This window comes from Indicator indicator, chromosome 11 (genome assembly GCF_027791375.1).
Source record: "Indicator indicator isolate 239-I01 chromosome 11, UM_Iind_1.1, whole genome shotgun sequence".
Taxonomy (NCBI): Eukaryota; Metazoa; Chordata; class Aves; order Piciformes; family Indicatoridae; genus Indicator; species Indicator indicator.
The window spans coordinates 17,684,057-17,703,911 of NC_072020.1; the positions used below are offsets into that span (position 1 = coordinate 17,684,057).

At 42.2% G+C, this 19,855-nt stretch overlaps 1 protein-coding gene across 1 annotated transcript in view; it reads right to left on the minus strand.

The window, feature by feature from the left end:
* Positions 1–13,827: 13,827 nt before the first annotated feature.
* The window catches only part of CDK6 (cyclin dependent kinase 6), a 112,875-nt gene continuing 106,847 nt past the window's right edge, over positions 13,828–19,855 (minus strand). The window contains exons 6-7 of the mRNA XM_054384958.1: positions 15,794–15,929; positions 13,828–13,974 (exon numbers count right to left, since the gene is read on the minus strand). Coding sequence (XP_054240933.1) covers positions 13,828–13,974; positions 15,794–15,929 — 283 coding nt within the window. The remainder of the gene's footprint in view (positions 13,975–15,793; positions 15,930–19,855) is intronic.

Sequence of the window (19,855 nt, forward strand, 5' to 3'; positions counted from 1 at the left end):
CGTTCCCCTTAGCACCACTCTCTGCCTCTTTGAAACACCTCCAGGGCTGGGGATATGTTGTGGAAAAGAGCAAAAATCATGGAAACATTTAGCAGATTGATAAGAGCCACAATACAGATCTGGATACTGTCTGGTGCTTTATCTCTGATAGTCCTCAGGGCAAGACACCACAGAAGAAAATTCAGCAGTCTGTGGACAATTATGCAATGAAGTCTTCATGGAGTCATTTTCTTCTTAGCCCTCATCTGTGAGAATGTGACTTACCCCCTGCATGAAAGTCAGAAATTTCAGTTATGGAAGAGAGAATTATATTAGAAAAGACAGAGAAAGAAAACCACATGAAGCAAAATAGTAGGGCCCTTGTAGAAATAAGCACAAACATTACTTCTCTCATTATTCACACTAATGTTCTCATCCTTTTCACCTCCGAATTATCAAATGACACTGGATGTCACGTGCTTACTAGCACCATGGAAACAAATGCTCATGTATAAAGATTTCAATGCCTTGTCTTTGTCTGTCATTTACTGGCACGTGGAAAGCAGGATTTACAGCATCTGCATCGTCCTTCATTTTACACCCATCAATTGTGTTGCTTTCTCTCCCCTCTGCCCCCCTCCCCCCCCTTTCAATAAATGAGGTCATCTTTCAGTCTCCTGTCACACAGAAGTCCTTTCTGTAAGCATTTTCATCCATCCTTAGAAATCTGATTTAGCTGGCTGAACTGGTTGGCTGGACTCCCAAGCCTCCTTCACAGCCAGGGAAGAAAAGCTAATGGGAGTTTAACAAAAATCCACCAGAATGCCTCAGCTGAGGGCTCCCTCCTCCCCAGTGCCTGCACAGGCTGGGAAGGACCCCACACCTCTGGCTTCCTGCAATGGCAAGTCTTTGTGTTGTACATTTTGGGGCCCTCACTCCAAGAAAGACATAGAGGTGCTGGAGGAGGTCCAGAGAAGGGAAATGAAAATGGTGACGGGTCTGGAGAGCAGCAGCTGAGGGAACTGGGGCTGTTTAGTCTGGAGAAAGGAGGCTGAGGGGAGACCTTCTGGCTCTCTACAATGCTCTGAAAGGAAGCTGGAGCCATGTGGGGGATGGTCTCTTCTCTCTAGTAACTGCAGTATTTCCCAGTTCCTAATGAGAAGTGGCCTCAAGGTCAGGGGATGTTTAGGTTGGATATTACAAGAAACTTCTTGACTGGAAGGGTTCTCAAAGCCTAGCACAGGCTGCCCCGGGAGGTGGTTGAATCCCCATCCCTGGAGGTGTTTCAGAGAGGCAGAGATGTGGTGCTGAGGGCCATGGCTTAGCCCCAGCCTTGGGAGAGTTAGAAAATGGTCTTTAAGGTCTGTTCCAACAGTACAGTTCTATGATTCTATGATTTTTGGTTGCTTAGGAGTGAAGACAGAGAATGTGCATCTGCTTTTAGAGTTTGATGTTGTGTCATTTTGTGTTCAACTCCAAACACACACTTTTAAGATACTCAGAGATGTTATTAGTCATATTTATAGCCAGTGGAAGAAAAATCAGTCAATCAGTCAAGTGTGCTCAACTGCTTGACAGATGGAAGATGAAAGCAGCAGAAGCTTTAGCAGTATGAAAATACCACACACATTAGTGCACATAGCAGGGGGGTTGGACCTAGATGATCTTTCAGGTCCCTTCCAACCCAAACCATTCCATGATTCTATGATAAAGATACCAAACAGATTTTGATTTGCTAATGGAGGCTGGCCTTGTGTAGTATCAATTAAGAAAGTCTCTCTGGATGTGTCTCAGAAGCTGTTGGATTAAGGAAAATAAATGTTTCATGACTTTCTGAGAGTCATTGTGGCTGAATTAATGCACAATTTACCTAAATCGAAAAGAAAAGGAAGATTTTGGTAAAGATAAACCAGTACTGAACCATGTGTTCACAGCAACTGTAACAAGGTTATGACTTTGAAAGGAAAAATCACTCAACTTTTTATCTTTTTAAATGGAATTCTTCCTAGGTGAGCAACAAATTAGTTCCAAAAGGAGAAATCAGGAGAAATTAGGTTAGATTTCAGCAAACTAAAGTTATATAGTGAGGTGTTTGATGCCTGTGCTTATGCTTCTGTGTCTGGTAGTTGATTTTCTGAAATACCAGGGGTGTGGAGAAAAAGATTTGCAAACTAGAAAGCAATGCTGCTAACTTTCTGGCTTTAATATACAACACTTACTGCAGTTTGTATTCATTTTACAATTCGAGATCAAAGAAAAAAGAAAGTGAAGTCAGCTTCAGGAAAGGAGTTTGAAATTCAAAGTGAATTATTTACCTTTTTTTTTTTTTTTTGTTACTCTCCAGTAATTTGGGAATGACTGACAAGAACTTGATTCCGTGAAGATTTTTATTCTATTGATTTTTTCATACTGAACCCTCAGCACCCAACAATAAATACACAGCTTTGCTTCTCTTGCACTGCCAGCAGCAAAATGTTCAGCTCGAAAGGACTGTCATTTGGATAGAGTATGGATAACCTTCTGTGTGCCCTAATTCCGCTCTGTTGACATGTGATTATTGTTGCAGTCAACCATCTTCCCAAACTCGTAGAAGGTAAAGAAGGTGTTGGACGGCAAGGTGCGTGCTCTGATCAACTTTGATGCAGTCAACGTGAAGCAGTGCCAGCTGAGGGGTGTTCTTAAGGCAGAAAGACCCAGAGGGTGAGATCTGGGACACAGAGCAGGCATGTGGTGTGATCAAAACGCTTGGAAAGCTTGCAGAAGGAGCTCTAGAGTTCCCAAAGTGTCTTTCTGTAGAGCAGAGACGTATTTTTCTCCCCACAGTGAGTATATGGCAATCAGCAGCTGTGCAAGAAGAGGAGAGAGGTTGCAGGATTTCATGTAGAGCAATGGTGCAAGCTTGCAAGCCCCTTGGTGTCACGTTGATGGCTCAAAGGTGAACCAGTAGATGTGAGGAACAATTAATGAAATCACTGTTAGCATTTTTCTGCACCTCTGCAGATGATCCTGTTTCACATGGGGATGATTTTCACGCTGAATGCAAAGGCGGCAAAGACGACTGAAGAGAAACTATGACGCACACAGAACACACGGACACAATGATGCACCTTTAAAAGAAACAGTAACACACGCACCTCGTCGTGTTTGTGCCCTGATTAAAAGAACATCATGAAGTTCAAGTACGAAGTGATACAGTGAAATCACATCCTGTGAGTAGGTCTGGGCACCACAGTTTGCACCATTTTGCACAATGTAGGTGATAAGATTACAAAATGTAGGTAGAGGGGCTTGAAATGCTAAAACGCAATGTGCCAGCTGCTTGGCTGGTACAAGCTGCAGAAGTCAACAGGACTATGCTTGAGTTTCATCAGCTGAATCTATGCCCTAAGGTGAATGGAAAAATAAACAACTCTAAACCACTTTGTATGTTTTCCTTGAACTGTCAAATCCTGGACACCTCCAGAGCACAGGATATTTTATTACAAAAACAGGACCAAAGGAAAAAGAGAGAGAAGAAAATAAGCCAAATGGCATTTAGAGGCTCTTTTAACTTTCTCAGTGTTATGTTTTGGTAAAAATCATACTGAGAAATATACCTCTAGTAGGAGGTGCCCCTGCACATAGCAGAGGGGGTGGACCCAGATGATCTTTCAGGTCCCTTCCAACCCAAACAATTCCATGATTCTGTGATAAAGGTACCAAGACAGATTTTGATTTGCTAATGGAGGTTGGTCTGGTGTAATATCGATTAATAAAGTTCCTCTGGATGTGTCTCAGAAGTTGTCCTCACTGTTCAGAGCATTCTGTAAACCTGCAAGCCCAAGGTTTGGTAATGCCTTTTGAGAACTTATCTTGCAGATTCCAAACCCAGTATCCCATGAGAGTTACAAATAGGCTTAACTTGTCCATGTCTACTGTTAGCTTCAGTGGGAATCAGAATGCGCAAGTCAGGCACATGTGGAGTGTCTGGAGCAGGAAGAAGTGAATCTTATTTCTGATACATTTCCGTACCGGCCTCATGCTTTTCTCTACATATTCCAACGTCACTAAGTGCACTTCTGAACTTTTGTGTTAAAAAAAAAAAAAAAAGTGATTAATAGAAGATTTGAGAGAAATAGCATCACTACAGGTGAGATTTTTATCACACAATATAATTTCTATAGTATTCTTGCTGATTAACTAAGCTTAAACATCTTTATATAGACCTGAGCTGCCTCACACTGAAATTTGTAGACTTTACAAAGTCAAATTCTTGGTTTAATTTAACTGTCAGTGGACTTAAAACAAGAGTAAATTACACTAAATTATTTAAAATACTTTGAACCCCCAATCCTATTTCATGCAATTGTCCACACACACAATAAACCCCCCACCCACACCCTCAGCCTAAATTTGCTGCCTTTATGCTTTTGTTTAGCCAACAATCTTACTTAAAGCCCAGACAGGCAGCTTCAGCACTGCCAAAACCCTGTTTTCTTCAGTTAGAAGACACCACACAAACCTGGTTCCTGCCTTAAGCATCTGGAATCCATAAAGACCTGCAGCAAACACAACAAAACCAAAAGCAGCCTACATCATGTTTTCTAATTTTAATTTTGCAGGCATGTAAAACTACCTCTATGACAGCATTTCAAAGTCATCTGCTTATTCCTTTGCATGTCAAACCAAACAAAAACACCCTAAAGCATAAAAATACTACAGCTGAACACACATACTACTCTAGCTGCAAAACTCTGTGTAGAGTATGAGGCTTATTTTTTTTTTCTTTTGGATCTAACTTTCTGCCTCTCCGTGAAACTAGCTTCACTTTAACAGCCCAAGCGTAGAGTAAATGCAAATAAACAACAAAGCAGCAAGACCCAAACACACTTTTTTGGCAACTACCATTTTACAGGACTAGTGTGTTTCCATCAGAAATAATGCACTGAATTATCACAGCAATCATTTAGTAGCTTGCAGATAAATGTGTCCACATCATCAATAAACCCTGACCCCATTTACTGGTGTCTTGGTGCTGTTATTAAACCATGTGCCCTCACAGCTATAGTCAGCTGCAAAAGGAGAGCAGGGCAGATTTAGACTGGAGATCAGGAAGAAATTCTCTACTTTGAGGGTGGTGAGACACTGGAACAGGTTGCCCAGGGAGGTTGTGGATGCCCCCTTCCTGGAGGTGTTCAAGGCTAGGTTTGATGAGGCCTTGAGCAAGCTGGGCTGGTGGGAGGTGTCCCTGCTGTGGGGCTGCTCAGGTGAGGCACAGCATTCATGTGTTTGCATACTTGGGCCTTCAGACTGAAGAGTATCAGGCTGGTAAGCAAACCAATGCACAGCCTTACACAGGGAGCAGAAGACAGACATGCAGACCAAAGCACCCTGTGCTGCTCTGGGGAGTTGTAACATAAACTTCATTTCAGAAGGATATAGTTCACCACCACAGTGACCAACATTCTTCAGACTGCTGGCCTGCTTTGCATCTGAGCTGCTAAACCAGAGTAATGCCTTGCTTTTCAACTTATTATGCACAATTGTGGTGGTGGAGGCGAAATACAACAAATGGAATCATCACAACTTCTTATCAGCATCCAATCTCTGATGTACTTCTTGTAGCTGCAACCCATCGTTACAAGGGACTCTGAGATAAAGTCCCTACAATAAACTGTGATGGATTTGGGGTTTTGCTGGAAAATGGCTGTGAATAATAGCACTCTTGCAGCCCCAGGCTATATTGATGGTTAGACTCAATGATCTTAGAGGTTTTTTCCAACTGAAACAATTCTATGGTTCTATAATTCTATGATTTTGAACCCAATTTGTTGTTTGGATTTTTTTTTTTTTCTCTCATGGATGCAGTATGATTGTTTGAGATACATCATCCTCCACCTGCAATAAGACACTTTGTCTTTTCCTACACCATGTGCTGAATTCATGGTCATCCTTTTCACATACTGAGAGAGGTTTCTGAGGGGAGTTCTTCCTGCTGTCTACATACTCTTGTTTAAAATATTGAAAAGTCAGCTGCCGTAGAAACGGTCAGTGTCCTGCAAAGGCTCTTCCTCAGGAATATACATTAGTTAAGGTCTGTTTGTGCCTAGCACCTGTGGCAGAGATCTTCTACACTTACTAATCTTCAGAATCAAAAATTGTTTTGGCTGATCCAACACATTATGTTCAATCTAACCTATCTCATCTCTTTGCCTGATCCAAAAAGTGAAAGCAGCACAGATTTTCCCATACTCTGATGCAGTATTTCCCAGTTCCTAATGAGAAGCAGCCTCAAGGTCAGAGGATGTTTAGGTCAGACATTACAAGAAACTTCTTGACTGGAATGATTCTCAAAGCCTGGCAAAGGCTGCCCAGGGAGGTGGTTGAATTCCCATCCCTGGAGGTGTTTCAGAGAGGCAGAGATGTGGTGCTGATGGTCATGGTTTAGCCCCAGCCTTGGCAGAGTTAGAGAATGGTTGGAATTGATGATTTTAAAAGTGTTTTTCCAAGTAAAACCATTCTATGATGCTATGAATTACATTTCTGTTGTTTTCTCCAGTGGCTCTTCTATAAGCAAGCTAAAACTATAGCAGAAATCATTTTCTGCCTGCAGACTGGGGGGCTGCAGAATCACAAAGCAGTAATTTAGCTCACATCTTCTTAAGTGGCTGTGGAAGTAGTGCCAGGGTCAGATCCAAGTGATAGCTGTTTAAATGTCCTTGCAGAGAGAGGAAGCAGGGTGCTGAAAGACTGTTGAGGAGTGAACCCCCTAGGGCTTCTTTCACAGTATCCCAGCAGTACCAGCTAGGATAGGAAAGGACAGTTTGAGTGGCCAGGTGATCTATCACTAGATTTACTTAACAAATGCCAGAGAACTATGGTGTAGAATTAGAGATTTCCCATCCCTGGAACTGTGAAATCTGTCTCTGCGCCAAGCCAAGATGCTCACACTTAATGGAAGAACTAAAATGAGTTACTCTGTGACATCACGTACCCTGCCACCCATACACATGGACTGAACACCATGAAATGCTGCACAGGCCTCATGTTCTCTATTTTTGAAGGTGGCATAACAACAGTTGTTGGCACAGCAGCTTAGAAAGCTCCACTCCTGCTCTAAACCAACAGAAAGACTTTTGTTTTCCAAGGCAGATGGTTCTGCAGTATTACTCACACTGGGGGTTGGGCAGACTTGCCAGGTTCTGAGACTTGCTCCTGTAAGATGCTGAACCACCTGGACTGATCCAGCACATGGATTATCTTATCAATACCCAGGTGCTCAAAACCATGCCATTTTGGATTGCCAAAGGATTCTCAATCTGGCAGGAGTCAGCTCACAGTGTGCAACGATGCAGACACTTATTCTCCTGCAGTAGAGCTGTACCTCAACACTGGAAGGACATAGACCTGATGGAGCAGGTACAGAGGAGGGCCACGAAGATGATCAGGGGGCTGGAGCACCTCTGCTGCAAGGACAGACTGAAGAAGCTGAGGTTGTTCAGCCTGGAGAAGAGAAGGCTCCAGGCAGACCTAACAGCAGCCTGCCAGTACCTGAAGGGGGCTACAAGAAAGATGGGGAGGGTCTTTTGACAAGGGCTTGTGGTGATAGGATAAGAGGGAATGGATTTAAACTGGAAGAGGGGAGATTTAGACTGGATATTAGGAAGAAAACCTTTACAGTGAGGGTGGGGAGACACTGGAACGGATTGCTCAGGGAGATTATGGATGCCCCTTCTCTGGAGGTGTTCAAGGCCAGGCTGGATGAGACCTTCAGCAGCCTGGGCTAGTGGAAGATGTCCCTGCCCATGGTGGGGGAGTGGGTGGTTGGAACTATAAGATCTTCCAGGTCCCTTCCCACCTAACCATTCTATGGATCTATGAAATAAACATTAAAATGAAATCTAGGAGATGTTCATATTTAGATGCTTTTCTTCCATAAAACCCTATCAACTCTGGAAGGGCAGTGAAAAATTTCAGTTTCAAAGCATATTTAATGCATGTTGTTCATGTTCTAGATAAGCTCCTTTTCAATTATCCAAACAATATTTTCCCAAGAATTCCTTAAAAACTCCTTTTTAATCTTTACTAAATGTCAGCTGTTAGTTTATTTAAAACAAGTAATACCTTTTCTCTGATCTTTTTCAGAAATTAAAAACTTACTCTGCTGCAATCACCCAGTCTCCAAATACACCCAGCAGAACCTCTTCTTCCTTTCCCTAGCCAAGTGTCACAAAAGCCTCACTGACACTGGGATGGATGAAGCCCATCAAAATATTTTAACACAGATAAAAGGGAAAAAAAATACCAGATGGTTATAAAGAGGGGATTGGTTTATCTTAGATGTTCTGCACAGTCTTTCAGTTAAGGCTGGGAATTTGAATATTGAAGAAGCTTCCCAAGGATTTTATTAAATCAAAGCAAGTTTTCCAGTAATTTTATTGACAGCAACCTTTGGCTTTTCAGCCCAGAAAGCAGAAAGAGCTTCACACAGAAAGAAATGATGGCATCTAGTTGGCCTTGCAGAATCAATTTTGAGCACAAGCCCCTGTTTGATTCAGTTCTCTGTGGGTGTCCATCACTCTCTGAATTAAAAACATCATTTGCAGGAATATTTTTAAATGGAGGACTATATCCATTTAAAAAAGTTGAGTGTTTCAGCTAAAAGGATGATTTTTAGCTTGTTTCTGCAAGAACCTAATGAGTCATTTTTGATGTTATCTGTGCACACTATTCCTCAGTGGGCTTTGTGGTTGTTATACTGTGCATGTATTGCATATCAGTGCACAGTATTTGCTACGCTTCAAACTAAAGGCAAGAAATAACATTTGGCAGAAATATATATGTCAGCCTGTTTTAGAGCCTTAGTTCATTCATACTGATGAGAAAGCTTCATACTGTTTTACAGAAATTCCTGAGATTTGATCATTACAGGGGGTGGACCAGAATCTAGAATAATTTGACAGCCTTTATGTAACAATTAGCAAAACAAAAGAGACGGAATAAAAGAAACAGCTCGCAGAAAACCTCTTGTGTGAGTTGCACAGCCTGTTGGACTGTTAACATTGTAGTTGTGTTTTTGCATGCCTGGGCTGTAGTTGCACCAAAAAACCCCAGATCCTGGATATGAAAACGAAACTTGGAAGATTACATGTATAAAGTCTCATTCACTTTTCTAGAGATTGTTTCTGATTTTTTTCCCCTGTACACTTGGCAATCAAAAAGAAGTAAAAGTGATAGCTTATTAACAGCCACTTACTGCAGACTGCCAGATCTAACATGTTATTATTCTTTATGAAAGTAAAAATGTAACTTCTACAGTTTCCCTGCACACCTGAAGCCTGGAAATAGGTTGTTTTGTTTGTTTGAGTGTTTGTTTTCCCTAACATCCTAATTTCAAGAAAATCATTTACACATCAAGAGAACTGTGAAATCTTGTTAACACCCAAAATCTTTTGATATTTTGAAGCAATGAAATAAATTAATTAGGTTCCTAAGTTTGTGATCAATAGGAGCTTCAAGCATAACACCACAAAATCACTCTAAGAGTCTAATAGCTTCTAATTCACATTGTATATAAAAATCAATCTATTCCTGGCTCTACTCTATAGGATAAATACTAGTGAAGTGGTTCTATAAAACAAGAGTTCTTAGAATAAACTTCCTCATTGTTCAGCTGCATCTTAAAGATGGAAGAGAATTAATTTATGTGGCCTTTTAAACCAAGATCTGTGGTTTCTGATTCACAGACACATTTGACAACTGATGTGTTTTCAGTTGTAAATCAGATAAGTGCTCCAAGTTTGTTGGTTAAAAGACCAAACCAACCTGATTTCTCTTTGTTTTCCATATTGAAGTTGACCTCACACCTAACAGCAAAAAGAACTGTATGTACAATCTGGAAGAGGGCAGATTTAGGCTGGAGATTAGGGAGAAATTCTTTACAGTGAGGGTGAGGAGGCACTGGAACAGGTTGCCCAGGGAGGTGTTCAAGGCCAGGCTGGATAGAGCCTTGAGCAAGCTGAGCTAGTGGAAGGTGTCCCTGCCTATGGCAGAGGGGTTGGAACTAGAAGATCTTGAAGGTCCCTTCCAAACCAAACCATTCTGTGATTCTGTGCTTCTCCAAGACAGCAAGTGAAGCTGTGAAAGGGAGCATGACACAGTATTTTCTTCTTATATGACAAAAACAAACATAAAGTGTAAGAACCAAGTAAGAGTTATGATGCTGGATACCACCCACAAAGACACCCAGGAGATGCTCAAAGGCTACAACTTGCTGATTCCCAAAGGCTCTGTACACTTAGAACCAAATGTCAGTATTTTGCAAACATGAGATCCTCATTTTCTGGGGTGTTTTATGACAGAAACAACATAGAAAGGCATTCTAACATTAACCCCCGTGGGCTAAAAGGCTGAAAGCCCCCAGAGTGTGGGCACAGCCTGCACACAAATATGCACAAAGCCTATTTTTAGAGGTTTCTTTGGCACAGAGAAGGCAACACAGGTGTGTGTAAAACTAAGAGTAAGCAAGGAGTTGCACCAAGAGCTTCTCTTGTATTGATGGTTTCTGGGCTGTTCATGTTCTTGGTCACAGACACTGATACTGTAGCTACTGAAAACATGGAAGAGTCTTATTGGAAATAGCACCTGTGAGTGTCACTAAGACCAGTTTCCAGAAGGTTGCTGAAGGAGAAGAAATGGAGAGCTGAGAGTGAGGAGCAAAAAGGTTCTGCTCCAGATGTATTGCTATGGTTTAGCCTCACTGGATGGCTCGAGTAATTTTTTTCTTTGCCTGTTGGGTCTGTTTTTCCTGCAGAATTCTATAGTAGTGATAAAAAAAAGGTTAGTGGGAGACAAAAATTGCTCCTTCCATCAATGAGAACACCCTGTTCTCTGCTGAGAGGAGCACAGTGCCTGGTTGTGAGTACTCTAGGAGTTAACCAGATGTACTTACTTTATTCAGTGGTGTTTTAGGTGCTGCTGAACTGCTCCTGTAGAACACACACAGGCCTAGCTATGGCTAAGAAGAACTGCACTCTGAACTCCTATTACAAAGAGTTTTCATCAGTCTGTGTCCAGGAGCACTTTCACATAAACAATTCCTACATCCTACATGCACATATGGCAGTAATGAGTAAAGGTACTCAAATACCAGAGCTACACCAAGCAAATAAAAAGAGCAGGGGCACGGGCTCCAGCACAGTCCCTCAGTTGTCTGCCCTAATTATGAGCATGATGATTGCTGGCATGACTTTAGCCAGTGCCAGCATTTTGCCCAGCCAGCAAACAGGCCTTCTCAGTTTATAAGTGAAGCCCCAGTTTGGCAGGGAAGACTGGAATAGGAGTAATCCTATGGTGTGTCAAATGGAATTCCTGCCTGAAGAGATTTTGCAAAGGAGGTCATCTGAGAAGTCACTGGTCCTTTGCATCTAAGCCCCTGCTACCACCCTGCCAAGACAGAACTTAGATTTCTTATTTTGTTCCTGCCATTCCCACTGGAAGGCTGTTCCAGAATGTGGCCACTAATGCAGCCCTTCTCAAGCTGTTCTCTTGCATACCCTCATTGATCACCTGATCCTACAGCAGACAACATACAGCAAGCATCATCTTGCTTCTGATCCCATAAGCCAGCCCTTGCTTTTCTCTGCTGCTTTCCGAGCTCTTCCGATACTACTGGTTGGGAAATGCTGCTCCAGTAGGTAACTTCCTTGTGATTTTCATATTCTCTTTAGTTTTGGGGCCAACACTAACCTTTGTCTTAAACTGTTCTCTTCTCTCCTTTTTGTTTTACTGTAAGAATGTTTCTACATTCAGCAATCAGATCTCTTCTAGCCTTAGCTTTGCTAAGCTTAATAGAACAAACTCTCTTAGCAGCACAGCTGCACACCTCTGAAAGTTTTGAGCATGATTTGAAAATGCCCTCTCTCCTCCTACGTTTGCCCCCTATGTTAGTTGTTGGGGAGCTCTGGGCATGTTCCCTGACAGCAGCTGGAAAGCCACACCAGACCCACTTCTGCCAAGAATGCTGTGAATGAAGGGTGGTAGAACACTGCAACAGGTTGCCCAGGAAGGTGGTGGAGGCACCATCCACCATTCAAAGTTTGGCTTGATGGGGCTCTGAGCAACCTGATCTAGTTGGGACGTCCTGCATAGTGCAGGGGAAGTTGGACTACATGATCTTTAAAGGTTCCTTCCAACCAGTTCATTCTATGATTCTCTAATGATGCTGGCACACTGGCTAGGCAAGATGAAATGGAGATGAGGAAGAGAGAAGCCTGACTATCAGCTGTAAGCAGAGCTAGCTGCCTTACATGCAATAGCCTCTATTTATTTGTTTATGGTAAGGGCTAACTCATTGGATCAATATTTCCCCCAAAGTCCTATCCATGTAAATGTCAGGGAACAGCCTTTATGGATTTAAAAGATTAAAAGGTTTTTTTCTTTTTTTCTTCCAGTACAGCATTAAAAAAATAAAAGCTTTTTCTTTCTTTATTATTTTCTTTTTTCTTTCTTTTTTTCCCCCCAAAATACGGAAAATATCTAAAAAATACTAAATATAAAAATTTAAGCTAATATTTAAAATATAACTGTGCTAGAAAGGCATGTGAATTGCTTAGTTATTTTGACATTCAGTGATGGCACAGTAATCCTAGGGAAGAAGCAGGTGCCAGCAGACCCACACGGTGGTTTAGGAGAGGAGCTCAAGCATTTCTGCACGGAAAACAAATCTGCTTCAACAGTGACATCTGAGGGACTTTGAGACAGCAATGCCCATCCACTTGTGATGGAGGGTGTTGCAGGTAAGGCAGAGCATACAGCACCCAGTGCAGCACAGACACACAGCTGTGCTCATGGCAGGTACAGGGTTCCCTCCTTCTGAAGGGGAATTTCTGCTTTTTAGTCTCTATTTTATCAGAACAGGTTGAAGGCAAAAAAAAAAAAATCAGTGTTGATTTTCATTGGCTCTGCTGCAGATCAGAAAATTTGGAATGAGAGAAGGAAAAATGTGCTTACAGCTGTTTCCAGGGGGGGAATAATGGGTTAGATGATGGGCTAGAATGTGCCTGGATTTCAGTACAGTCACCATTTGGAAACCCAAGGAGTTTTAGAACAGGACTCCAGAAGCTTTTTAGAACATTTTGGTTTTGTTTTTTGGGGACTTTTTTTGCAACATGCACACAAACGTAGCTAGGTCATAACACGTTTGTGCCTGCAACAACCAAAAAGTTGAGACATTTATTATGACCACCATCATCACTGTTATTTTTATAGAGCAATGAAATGATAAAAGAATCCATCCAAGTTTTCAAGTGGGGAAGCAGCTGCCTATAGGCTACGAGTGAACAGTAGCTGGATGCATTAATGTGTGCATCAGTCAGCTGCAGGTTGCAGAGAGCTGAGTTTCAATGCCATTGTTTAAATATCACTGTAAGAGATCACATCATAATAATTTAAAAAGTACCAAATCATGCTTCAGCAGCTAGAGAGAGAGAAAGAGATTGCATCACGTTTTGGCAGGGACTTGCTCATCCTACTCCACACAGGCAGCGTTCAATATGAGAAGGATAAAATGGCAGCAAAAAAACCCAGACAGCAGCTTCTCTTCTTCTGGAGCATTCCCAGGTAAATAAACAAAACAAACCCAACATGAAGCTGCAATGGGAGTAGGTCAAAGCCCTGGCCCTTGTGTTGCTCCGATGAAAGTAAACTAGACTGATTTCCTTGGATAAGCACATCACAATCCCAAAAGAAAAGCTAAGTGCATAAAACCTCCAAATAACGGTCTTCGCTAGAAGAGCGATGTGGTTCGTACGGGGCAGTGGCCTTGTCAGCTACACGTCTTGTTCATGCATGCCTCATCTTCAGTCAGCATTAGGATGCGTTCACCCCACTGGAGTTTTGGCTGGATGACATGTGAGAGTCCAGATTCTCCTTGCATTTCTCCAGGTCGTGGAAATAGGGGTGAGAGAGGGCAACATAGGCAGATATTCTCTTGGCTGGATTAAACACTAAGCATTTCTGTAAGTATGAAAAGAAGGTGTTTTTAACTCAAAATGCACAGTTACCAGTGCTAACATTGCATAGATACATCAATGCATACCTCTTTCACTTTAGCATCAGCATGAGTCACAGCCCCACAATAAGAACATCCATATTAAAACAAGCAGTGGGGGCACAGTAGGTGAACAAGGCATCCCCAAAGCTATTAGAAAATAGCAAGTTAGAAAATTCAAATATTCACAGTTCAGGAAATCTCAGAATTCAGGTTTTCTTGAATTCACATGCACAGGATGTGTGTCTCAAAGATAGCAGAGACCAACTATCAGTGACCAACTTTTGAATCCCTTCAGTGTTCTATGCACTGGTCTCTTGTGGTTGTGGTTGTACCAACATGGATAGCATCATAAGGTAAATGTTCACTCCTGGGTTCACCATTTCTATAGGTGACTTTCTAGCCTTCGCATGCTACTGATCTGTCTTCAGTTTATTCCTCTTCCTAGCTGTCCTTTCTTTTTCTTCTCTCAAGATCCTTATCCCAGCCTCTCACCAGCCAGCACTAAAATGTCTCCGTAGCTCGTGTTTCATACCTTGTTCTCTTTTCCTCGATTCACCTCCTAACATTATTCTTCCTACTGTCCTTGTTTAACTGCTTCTTTCTGTCCTTGTTTAAATGCTTCCTACTCCTGCTTTCCTTTCTTGTATCAGAATTTCTGTCATTTAACTTCTGAAATTTAATTCAGTGACTTCCACCCCCTTCTCCCTTTTCATCTATGGCTCTCAAGTTCTTATCTCTTTGCCCAACAGGAACAGCTTAACTTCCTGCCTCACCTTCTGGGCATAGATATTTGTCTTCTTTCTCTCTCACACTCACTGAGCTCTCTCTTGGATTGAATTCCTTGTTGTTCACAGAATCTAATTGTTGTCCCCTGTGTAGCTTCGACTTCCAGGCTGCCTGCAAGCACAACAGATGTGTTGCTCCCCTGTCATTGCAAGTGTCCAGATGTAGCCCAGCTGGCACAAGGGCAGCGGGAGATGATGTGCTGTTCTGTAGAGATAAGGATGGCCAGATACAGCAGTTCTTGAAGGGATGCAGCAAGTTTATCAGGAGTTGCTCTGAGCCTACTCTACCAAGCCCATGTGAGCCAAGAAGTTTTCAAGGCTTCCAGCTAAAAAAATTAGCTAGATTACAAGCAGCAAAGCAAAAGACAACCTGAGACAAAGCCATTCCCTATATTACATTCCAAGACTGAACCTCAGGGCTGGGGTTTATAGCACATGTACAAAAATGATGAAAAGCACTTACTGAGTTCAGTGTTTCCAGTTGTACCAGAACAATTTGTCTGCTTCTGTTCAGGCCTGCCATTTGTAAGGGACAACTGGTGAAGTCCAAATCTCAAGTTTTCTGCATTCAGCAGAAGGCCTGCAGATGTAACCTGCCTCTGCAGCCCTTGTTATGCTTTGTATTGTTCCACTATACCACAGGAAATACTAGACTGGTTTTTGAGCTCACCTCAGGCTTATACTGTAAGGATGGCTGAATCAGTGGCACAGCAGTGGTCAGTAATGAGGATCTAAGCACAAAGTCTAAAGACAGGTCAGCCAAGCACTTCCCTCACACTGCTTCCTACTCTCTAACTGTTCTCAGCTCTGACACCTCTTGAGCCAAAGGTGATGTCTTTGTGATGACTTTTCACACATTTACTTGCATTTACCTACCTACTTTGGAGCTTTTCTTTAGTAACTCCATGAAATGGAACCATAAATGTTTCTTGGCATGTTGCATGCACAGTGGGAACTATCAGTCATGCCACTGGGAGAAGAACAAAAAGGAACTCACAAGAAGCAGGTCTTTGCCCAGTTCATCAATATCTGGTATAAATTTTTCGATAGGTTGTGCAGGTCTGGAAGCAAAAGCATTTCTTGGAAGGGCAACATCATTAGGCCAGTCCTCTTCCTCTGGGAGTCCAATTACACTGCAAAAGGCAAACCCCATGATGTTAGGTCTGGACTTTTATGCAGTATCCCCTTCATACTGATCACATTGTGTGGCACATTAGAAATCTTTTTGTTTAAATGAGATGAATTCTACAGCAGTGCAGTGATCTCTGTGAACAGAGAGGCTGGTGAGTGTTGGTCCTCAGTGTGCTTGGTAGAAATCACTTTGTGGCCAAGGCAATTTTTTGACCTAGGTCTCAATGTTCTGAGCCTTTTATTTTTCATTTTGGTGGTTGTTGTTGTTGACAAAGGGCTGAGTGCTTTGCAAGAAAGTTGCTGAGCCCTTGACTGGATGGTGCAACATATGTCACTGCAGGATGATTAAAAGCAGTGAGTTTCAAAGGGGAATTGATGCAAGAAGCTTTAGTCACAAGAATGGGGACTGAGAGAATAGTGTGGGTCAAGAGAAGGGTAAGGCAATAAAAGAGATGTTTCATAATGCTTCAAAGCTATGGGCAGGAATTGTTGCCCAAATTTAAACAATTTATTTGCTTCAGAAAGCAGGTTTTAAAGTCTCAGTTCAGAAGGGGCATAGGAGTTGAATATCTGGATGTTTTAACTTTCACTTGTATTTTAGTTTTTCTTTTTACCATTTAAAAGAATGTCTTAATTTCTTTTCATAACTTATTTCTTCATTCTTTAAATTCTAGAAGATATTTATACTTATTAAACCATCATGCTAAGGTTTAAACCCCAAATAAATGATGGATCATGTCTCATGCATTTTGTGCTTTGGACTGATGCTGGTATTTGTGGGGTTTCTGATGGAAAAGCTGGAAAAGCCCATATGTTACTTGTCAGGTTTCAGAGAAAATCCAGTTTTACAGCATGCAAAGTCGAGATTTAAAAGAAATGCTGACAGGGTAAGAAGGATTGTGAGAAAAAAGTCGCTCAATGTCAGATCTGCACTGAGGCAAGGCCACTAGGGAGCAGCATTGACCTTTCTTTTCACTGAGTGTGGTGGGAAGATTTGATGATGCACTTGGATGTAAATAAACCCCACCATACCTCAGTGAATTTAGTGGAATTACTCCACATTTACCTACATGGATTTTATACTGGATTTTGGCTCACCTATAATACCTTGGAAAATTAATATATGCTCAAAACAACAGCGTGGGTAGAGGGGCAAAGCAATTAAAATCTCAGAACAATTTAATTTTGCTACATCTGAAGAGAAGGCTCCAGGCAGACCTAACAGCAGCCTGCCAGTGCCTGAAGGGGGCTACAAGAAGGCTGCAGAGGGACTGTTTGCAAAGGCCTGCAGGGACAGGATGAGGGGCAATGGTTTGAAATGAGAGCAGGGCAGATTTAGATTGGATGTGAGGAACAAGTTCTGCACCACAAGGGTACTGCAACACTGGGACAGGTTGCCCAGGGAGCTGGTTGAGGCACCATCCCTGGAGATATTCAAGGTGAGGCTGTCCAAGACTCTGAGCAAGCTGCTGTAGTGGAGGATGTCCCTGATGACTGCAGTGGGGTTGGACTAGATGACCTTTGGACCTCTTCCAACCCAAACCATTCTATGATACTATTCTACGATATCACAGCCATTGGAAAACAGTTAAATTGATATGAAAAATGGAATCTGACTTTTTATCACCAGAAGTACCCTGGGGGCATGGGGCAGCTCCCTTGGCCACGGTGGTTAAAGCCATGAAATTAGCTGTTGGGAGAATCTGGACCCATATTAAATTTAATGCAAATAACACCACAGGAATACGGGAGAGTTAAGTGTTTTAAATAATCATGAATTTTAATCTGCCATTCAAATGGGTATGGTTAGTCTCAGTTTCTTTAATGTTTGCCTGAGAGAGCCTGAGCAGGGCAGAATAAGCACAGGCAAAGCAAGGAGCCAGCATGTCAGACAGGTAGAGTGAACAAGAACAAGAGTGGAATGGAGAGACCTTTTCAGTTACACACTCAGGTAGCACTCAAAACTCTCAACAGTAGATGTCTGAGTAGGTGCCCTCACTCTGGTCTGGTAGCACCACCATTCCAGTGACTAAGTTTGGGAGGATCTTGGGTGAGTTTCACCTCCTGCCAAAGGTTCAGGCCTGATCTTGAGAAACACTGAGAACTTCCCACTCCCATTGATCACAGTGGGAGACAAGTCTGCTCAATGATTGCAGTGTTTAGCCTGGAATCTGTGAGGATATTCCACATGCTGATGGTGTCCTGGGAAAGCAGGAAACTGCTTCAGGCCACCTCTGGGGGATTTACCCTCAAACGTGGTGGGATTTTACCTGATGCAAATCAGAATGCCCATGTAAAGCCAAGGCAGAACCCAGCCCTGTTATCTGAATGAACACATCAATCCAGAGTGCACCAAAATCCCCAAACTACTTTCTGGCCAAATCAGCCTGCAGAATGAGTCACTACTGTAGAAGGAAACAATCCTCCTACAAGAAGAGCTCTGCCTAACTGTAGGGGGTTCTCCAGCTGTGAAAACACAAAACAAACACCATTTAGCCTAAAATCTACCCCCCACAACCCAAGAAAGAAATCTGTGATCTACTTAAGAACTGCAGAAAAGAAGTAAACCCAAACATTCTCTATAAGCAGATGTGTAATAAGGAATTTCTTTTAACATTAGCATGGCATTTTCCCCACTTGATGAATTCTTTTCTACAAAGGTAATCTCAGCCCCTAGGGGTGGAAAGATCCCCATTGGAGGCTGCTGCCAGCAGTTATGCAATTAATCTTAGCACAGTTTATTTTGATTTTTCCTCTTAAATGGCATAAATGAATCAAAATCCTTAAAAAAATAATGGCAGTGTATATTTTTTTAATTATAAAATATACTGCATGTATCAAAACTATCTTCATTTTCATAGATTCATAGAGTGGTGTGGGTTGGAAGGGATCTTGAAGATCATCCAGTTCCAACCCCCCTGCCATGGGCAGGAACACCTCCCACTAGACCAAGTTGGTCAAAGCCTCATCCAATCTGGCCTTAAACACCTCCAGGGAGGGGCATCCATGACCTCCCTGGGCAACCTGTTCCAGTGTCTCACCACCCTGACTGTAAAGTATTTCTTCCTAATCTCCAGTCTAAATCTGCCCTCTTCAGCTTCAATCCATTCCCCCTCATCCCATCACTGCAAGCCCTTGTAAAAAGTCTCTTTCTGGATTTCCTGTATGCCCCTTCACACACTGGAGGCCTTAATAAAGCAGAACATATTTTTTAATTACAAAGTATGCTGCATCCTGGATGAGTACAGACCTTTTAGGGGCAATGGCTTCAAATTAGAGAAGAGCAGATTTAGACTGGATATTAGGAACAAGTTCTGCACCATGAGGGTACTGAACACTGGAACAGGTTGCCCAGGGAGGTAGCTGTGGCCCCATCCCTGGAGATATTCAAGGTGAGACTTGACAAGACTCTGGGCAACCTGCTCTACTGGAGGATGTCCCTGCTGACTGCAGAGAGGGTTGGACTAGCTGGCCTTTGGAGGCTCCTTCCAACCCAAACCATTCTATGATTCTAAGATTCTATGTATCAAAACAGTCCTCATTTAATAAAGCAGAATATTGTAGGACTGAAGGAGTAGCTTTGGTAGAAGACAAAGTAAACTTTCAGGACCAATTTTTTTTTTTTTTTGCTTGGGCAGGAAGAGCTCTGCAGCGCATGACAGATTAACCACGCAAGTGAGTCACCCAGGCTGCTATGCTATGCAGGAAGGGGAAGTCAACTGTGTGAAATCAAGACCTGCAATTTAGGAACCTTCTATTCAATAATGCAAATGCTTAGAAACAGATCTGTTATGATTTGAGAACTGGGAAATTGGTCAAACAGAAAAATTGATTATCTGTTCTGTTTAAGCTCTTCTCCTTAGAAATGTTACTATCTCCTTTTTGGAGTATCTTGAAGAGAATAATATTTCTCTCTCTCTTTTCCCTC